Here is a 7,689-nt window from a genome sequence, read left to right as displayed (position 1 = left end):
TGGTTCGTTCCTTTTGGGAGGTATTATTTCATGAGGAATATGAAGCTTTATCTTGCGAGGTACAACAAGTTTCTCTTTGACTTGTTTTCCTAGTTGTAGTTGTGGTGGTTCTTCTTGTTCTTTATCTTCTTCATCTTTATCTTCAATGGATTTCTTTCCTTTGCTTCTTGATCTTCGTTGCTTATCTTCTTCTTCTTCTTCTTCTTCTTCTTCTTCTTCTTCTTCTTCTTCTTCTCCATTTAGGTTACCTAGTACTTCTTCTTCTTCATCTTCATCTCCATTTAGGTTACCTAGTACTTCTTGTTCTCCATCTTCACTCTCATTGCTAGCAGAAGTATCTCCTTGTTAGTTTCACTTCCTTCAACTTCTCCTTCTATTTGTTTCTCTGTCTCTCGGTTCTCTGTATCGGAGGTTGTAGAGCCTCTTTTTTCTGCACCCAAATTTTTGTTGCCTACTTGAGGTTGGGGCGTTTTAGAATTAGAAGGAGTTACTTCCATAGACCTCTTCTTTTTACTCTTCTTGTTATTTATAACTCTACCACTAGCACTTGCTTTTTGTCCCCTAACATAAAGAAAGAAAAAAATAAGTACAACAAAAACTAGTCAGAATGAGGGTATTAACAAGAAGATGGCATTGGCAAGAAGTTGATTCCAAAATAAATACATAGCAAGGATACTCCACTTTCAATATTATACAATGAGTGACACAGATGTATACAAGATTTGAGATATCACAAACTAAGACAGATCATGGTTCGGCTCAAAACCTAGCAAACTCGAATAAGCCGTACTCGAATAAGTGACACTGTTCTTCTAAAGCCTTGGTTCGTCCGAATATTTTGAGCCAAACATACACCTGTAACCCTAATTTCAATTTCTAAATCCTATTCAATCGATTAAACATTCTCAAATCAATCATAAAAAAGGATGGGTTTCTTATAAATACCTTCTAATATACATCTTAATGCCTCCAGGGTCCGGATTTCGCTCTTCACCGGCGCTCACATCGATTAGGGATTCCCTTGTTTGATTACTTGCTTGGTTGTAATTGATTCCAACATGTGTGTCTGGATTTAGATCTCTAGCACAACGCTTCGTTCTAGCTTTCATTTGTAGTTATAATTTTAATCGACGATCAAAGATTTTTCATCGAACGATTAATCGGGTTATGGAAATGGGGTGGGGGGAGTTCGGCTGCTGCTCAAATGGAGATGAAGAAGGAAGAGAAGAAGAATTAGAGAAGAAAGAATGTTAGACTGATTTTTTTTATTTTGAATAGTTTTAATCTAGGTTTTTATTTGGTCAAAGGGTATTTAAGTAATCTAATCGAATTAAAGGGTAACCTAGTAATTTTGGTATGGTTTAGAAACCCCTTATAAGGATACCCTAGATGGTATAGTCATTTAGTATGCCTCAAAAAAAAATCAGTATGCCTCAAAATAGTTTCCTAATATTTACGCATACAACTTTTAGATGGGCCTCCAACACTACTAAGCCCAAATTAATAATGGTGTCCGAGCACACAAAATGAAAACGGTAAAAAATGACTTGTCTGTAACTATCTAATCTCAAAAGCAATCCATATGGTGAACACTCTCATTCAAGGTAGTGCATGTAGTTAGTATAACTACTAACTAGTGATCCTCGAGTGCACCGTGAGTGATACTTCTTTCATCCATGGAAGACCAGATTCGGTCAGATCAACTCTCATTGAAGTTAATTTAGACCTTTAAACCCATATATAATGACACAAGGATTGCAACCTTTTGTTACAGGTTAATAATTTCCCCTTGATGGCTTGGTTGTTTTCCTTATATATTGTTAATGTTAATTCTCTTCTTATGGTATTTGCAAACTGCAATTAACTACTAGCTCGTATATACATTCGATGATGCCAATCGTTTAAAGGAAGCCAGTTGGGGAAGGAATTTTTAGCCAGATAAATGATGCGTGTCTATATATGCGTCGTATCCGTGATTTAGTAGTTCTACGCTAAAGCCGAACCACTCCTGTGTTAGGACTACAAGAAAATTAAGGCTCTCTCCATCGATAAATAAGCTCTAGCATTTGGTGTTCTTTTGTAGTACGTGTTTGATGAAAACTATTTCATTATGTATTATACGCAGTGTGCTACCATTAGAGTGGGCATCGTATATATCTCACTTCAACTTTGTAATAAGCAGGGAAATGCAAGCACTATGATAGAGAAATGACTGGAAAATGTGGCATATGTTCCATGGCAGATACTGAGATGCCTCCATAGTGGTTGCTTTTCACGTCAAAAAGCTTTCCTGAAAAAATATTCTTCACCATAATGCTTGCTCTTGTTCCCTAATTCTTTTCTGATTTGGTTCAACATACTATAGAAGCAGTTAAGCAATCTTTTTCTTTAGAGATGAAAACAAAATTATCATCATTTGGATGAACACTCGGATAAACTTTCCATAAAATCATGAAAATTCTTCTTTTTCACCCTAGTAACAATAATAAGAGTAAACTAACATATTCAAACCACTAAGATCTGCCTTTCTCAAGCTGTAATGATGTTCTTAAGAAACACCTAGGAACATAAAGCAACTAGTTAAGGCAAGTGTGTGTGTGTGTGGAGCCTAAACTCAATCAATGTAGATTCACTGGATGTATTCTTTAAAGTTGATATACATGAATTGAATCAAATCAAAATTAAATGGTGGACTACTACTAGCAACCATATATATATATATATCTCACTAATGGCCTTAAGAACATCAAACATGTTCGGCCCTACAAAACAGACATCTTCATCTTTTACCCATATTCTAACATATACATCATATCCAAAGAAAACCTTAGCTCTCCTAGGTTAAGCTCGAAAAAGCCATACCGTCTACGTGGTTCTAGATAGACATGATAGATAATCAATCGTTAGAACACAGGGTCGTAGAAGATAAGAGCCATGGAAATAAAATGGCCATTAAATTTTTTGAAATAAAAAATGTAAATAGAAAATAAAATGGATATAAAAAGGAGAAGAAGAAGAAGAAATATGAAAATATATATAGAAGTCAATCAAAACAAGCTTTTTTGTTTATATATTAGGGTCAGAAGAGAAGGTCCCATAGAATCTACAACAAGCTGGGGAGTGAATGAGTAATTGCACTGTACTGATCCAAAATGTACTTTAAGAATTATGCACGAAATATCTTTCGAAAACAACATCATGAATAGGAGGAGAAGGATCTATAGAGTTGAGAAATAAATAAGCATATGCCCCAACTTGTTCTAAACAACTTACTGAGCTTGAGTTTCAGCTGCAGTTAGACTAATTAATGTGATATGATGAGTATGAATGAACAAATTAACGGTATCCAATTTCAGCAGAGTAATACATATACAGCTAGCTAAGTAGCTCTAGAAACCTTCCGAGTGTAGAGTTAAAACACACTACGTAGTACGTATTAAAAAAGTAGCAAGATCACTGAAACAATCAGTTTGTAAGGGGGTCAGGGGTGGACATGCAAACTGTTTTCCTTTTCCTTCTGAGAACTCCTTGGTGGTACGTGGTTGATTCAAAGAGAGAGTGGAGAACTATAAGAAAAAATGAAAAGAAAAAAACACTTCGAAATGAAGCTAAATTTACAGAAGTTACTAGCTACTTGATACTATACCACTTCCAAGGTATACTAGCTAGAGTCTGCATAAAATCTACTAGCTTAACTAGCTAACTACATATGAACTAAAGGTAGAAAACTAAGTAGGAGAGCGTAGGTGCAACTTGCAAGAAACTGAAAGAACTAAGGAATAAGTAAAAGAAAATGAGAAAGGAAAAATTGAATGGAGGAAGTTATGATCAAAGACAAATGCAAAGCTAGGAAGCATGGCTAAAATCTCAATGGTGATCATAAAGTAGCTGCTAGTGAGTGTAGTGTGTGAGAGAGAAAGAGAGAGCAATATTCATGATCAATACAGAGAACCTGAGCTGTTCTTTTGAGTGAATAGCTCTTTATCTCTCAGACTCTCACTCACTCACTCACTCACTTAGCCCATTATATCCAGACAAAAAAATATACTAATAAAAAAAACGAAAAACAACCTTGATTCTAATTCACTGACCTCCTCCTCACTTGTGTGTCGATCCTCTCCCCTTTCCCCTTTCCCCTCTTCCTTTTTATTATGTTCTTCTTCTTATTACACTGCCAACCAACCACCCAGTAGTACTAAGAGAAATTCTAGAGAGAGTGTGTGTGAGAGAGTGAGAACTTTAACGCTCATCACAGCCAGAGGCAGTCTTTGTCCTCGTTGTTACCTTTTTTTCATTCAAAGTGTAAGTGTTGATGTTTGTTGCGGTTTGCCTCGAAAAAGAACTTGTTCAGAGAACTGCACGTGTATCCCCAGTGCCCAATATCCATCCATCTCCCTCTCTCTCTCTCTATTCTATTCCTCAGTCCTCACTTCAACAGCTAGATAGACATTGAAATTTGCAAATTTTCAACTAGAAATTTCCATCAAGTTAAGCCCATACCTTCCTGTTTGTAACTGTCATATCATCATTCATACTAACTACTTCAAAATCAAGATTAGATCATCATCATTATCATCATTATCATCATCATCAACAACAACACTTTGTATTATTAAACAAAACAAACCAAACAACATTAACAATACACAGTGACTGCACAAGTGTGTTTTGATCATGTGTGCGTGTGTGTGTGATAATGGGGTTTTAGCAGAGAAATGTATTATGGTGTTTTGTGGGTGTTTGTCTATACGTGTGGGGATTTTCTTGGAGTAACTATGAAGACTGAGATGCTGCTCATGATCATGCTGATTGTTTTTGGATATAGCAATACTTTTGAAATAATGTAAACCATATATAATGTAACGGAAAGAAACTGAAAATTTCAGGTACAAAAATTTAAAAACTATCGGACAAACTACAAATTATGGAAAATGACCAAAAACCGTCAGATTTTTGCAGAGAAAATGTAGATAATCAGAGAAGTAGAAGAAGAATTATCAAACAAGCTAGCTACAAAAGAGCTGCCGCAACAAGAAAAAGAAAAAAGAAAAAAAGAAAAGGAAAATGTTGAGACAATAAATAGAAAAATGAGAAATAGATAAAAAAGAAAGATGAGAGAAATTATTAAGATGCCTTTCATTCTTTTCTTCTTCTTCGATGTTGTTGTGTTGTTGTTCAAATTCACCTTCGATTTTCTTGTCAAATCAGATGAGGAGGAAAAGGGGCTAAGTTTCATTTCCCACATAAAATCAAAACTCACCAAGATTAGTTGTTGAAATTTTGCAGCTTAATTTTCCCTCCAGCAGCTTTGAATTGTTGAAATTCCCCAATACACGAAACGTTCAACATCGGTACATACGAAGAAGTAGTAGTAGTATTCAAAAGAAGGAAAAATCATCTAATAATAGCAGCTTCATCCATTAATCTCCTTTCAGTACTTCTCAACAGATTCTCTCCTCAACTTGAATTCTTTGCAAGGCTAAATTAAGTTGTACTTTTCGAAGCAATTTTTTCTTTAAAGAAAAGGTAGTGATGATAATGATAAGGATCATGAGATAACGGATAGTAAAATTTGATGAATAAACCCAAAGATAGTTTGTTGTTAAAATTAGGTTAAAAAGGTGGGCGACCAGTATTCGCCCAATAAGCTTCATTTGGTAATTGACTGCATTGATTTAGAAGGTTTGGTGGTAAGCCATGAAATAGAGCTGGGTTTTGTTCTTGCAAAAGCTGTTGGTTTGGGTTTTGTTGTGGCTGTTGTTGTGGTTGACCAACCATTCCACCACCTCCTGGCGATCCTATCCCGCCGCTCTGTAATGGTAATGAAGGCTCTTCATCTTCTAAAGGAAGCCTCTCGTAAGCAGCGTTACCAAATGATGCAGCCATAATTACAACCGGACCCGATGCTAGAAGTTGACCAACAACACTACCACCAACTACTTGCCCTTGTCCACCTGCTAAATAGATGGTCAATCCGGTAGCCGATGGTGGAGCTGGTGGCGGTAAGAATGAACCGGATAGTGATAAGATCTCGAATCTGCCGTGTAAAGTTACAATTGCACCTGGTGCAGCTGGTTGTCTTAGTGTAACATTAGTGACAGTACCACTTCCACTTAAAATGCAGACTCCCCGCTGTCTCCGTCTAGCAAAAGCAGCAACACTTTCTCCGACATCGCACCCATTTGCGATCTCCATGACATGAGCTCTGAGTGCATTCGCACTATCTCTTGTGATGATGATTGGTGGTTTAGGTTTGTTTTTTGAACCAGCTGGTCTTCCTCTTGGTCTTCTTGTGATCTCTCCTTCACCAGTGATTGATACCATTTCTTGTCCATTTCCATCGCTATGTTCGTCGCCGCCGCCACCTCGATCACGCTTTTTACCTCTTAAACCACTGCTACCTTCATCATCTTCAGAATTCTGTTGCTGCTGTTGCTGTTGCTGTTGGAGATGATGTTGGTGTTGTTGGTGTAACTGCTGTTGATGATGATGATGTAGATGAAGATCTCTTGTATGAAAAGGAGGTGGTAGTGAATGACCATGAGCTGATGCTGTTACTTGATCCATGTCTCTTTTCTTTTCAGAACCCTTTTCTTCTTCTTTTACATAAACAAATTTGTTGCTTCTGTTGATGATGATGATGGAAAACTATCTAATAAACTCAATGAAAAACCTAGATAGAAAGCAGAAGAGATAGAGACTAGAGCTAGAGCTAAAGAAAAAAAAGTATAAAGAAGATGAAATTAAAGGGGAGGGTATAGTAATCTAGTCCCTTTTGTTTGGGTTGTTTCAGTTTGAAGAATATGAGTAAATAGTAGTAGTACTAGCTCTTTACCAATAACTTAATTAAAAGAAGAAGAAGGTTAAGGTTTTGTTTGCATCACCCACCAATTTTCTAGCTGATTCACTCATCTTTTTTGGTCTCTCTAGCTAATATTAATCAATCTTATTGATACTGAATTTTTTCTCTTCTTTTTGTTGTTGCTGTTGAAGGGTTGTTCAATATAGAAAGAGAAGAAGAGAGAGAGAGAGAGTTGAAGAAAAAGAAAGAAAAGAGCAAATGAGAAATGAGGAGAATGACAGTGTTTGGGTCTGTTTTAGTTTTGGGTTGAGAGAGGTTAAGTTTGGATTCGGGTTAGGGTTAGGTCAGAAACAAATACAAATACACACCCATATTAGAGAGAGCTTTGGCTTCGCTAAGACAGCGTGCGCATGGGCGGTGGATGGGTCCCTCTGTCCTCTTTTCTTCCTCAACACTCCACGTGCTCACTCTCTCTATGGACTGTCTGTGTGAGTCTCTCTTCATGGTTGGTCTTAGCCCTCTTCCTCTCTACTAGATGGTCTCTTCTCTTCTCTCTACGTATCCCTAATGGATTGGAACAAAACAAGCTTCCATTGCTCCCTTGATACCCTTTGCTTCTCTACGACTCTTTCTTCACCATCATCAGAGACCAAAATTTTCTTCTTTCTCAAGTGATCATCACTTCTTATGTAGAAACCAAAGTCTTACACTATTTTGACTCGCTTTCTCTAGAAAGAAGGAAAAACTCCTAATGAACAAACATATCATGTCTTTTAATGGGTTCCTTTTTTCTTCTCAAATTCTGATCTTAATTAAATGGATTATGGTTAGATATTGTTAAAAATGATTGTAGATTATTGTACTAGTAGTACTAACTACTTGAATGA

At 36.6% G+C, this 7,689-nt stretch overlaps 1 protein-coding gene across 1 annotated transcript; it reads right to left on the bottom strand.

Annotated features, from left to right (window-relative positions):
- Positions 1-4,895: 4,895 nt before the first annotated feature.
- LOC113275092 (AT-hook motif nuclear-localized protein 22-like) lies at positions 4,896-7,122 on the bottom strand. Its single transcript, XM_026524527.1, has one exon. The coding sequence runs from the start codon at positions 6,565-6,567 to the stop codon at positions 5,614-5,616; it is 954 nt and encodes a 317-aa protein (XP_026380312.1). The 5' UTR covers positions 6,568-7,122; the 3' UTR covers positions 4,896-5,613.
- Positions 7,123-7,689: the final 567 nt, after the last annotated feature.

This window comes from Papaver somniferum, chromosome 4 (genome assembly GCF_003573695.1).
Source record: "Papaver somniferum cultivar HN1 chromosome 4, ASM357369v1, whole genome shotgun sequence".
NCBI lineage: Eukaryota > Viridiplantae > Streptophyta > Magnoliopsida > Ranunculales > Papaveraceae > Papaver > Papaver somniferum.
This window is presented reverse-complemented; position numbering and strand designations above follow the sequence as displayed.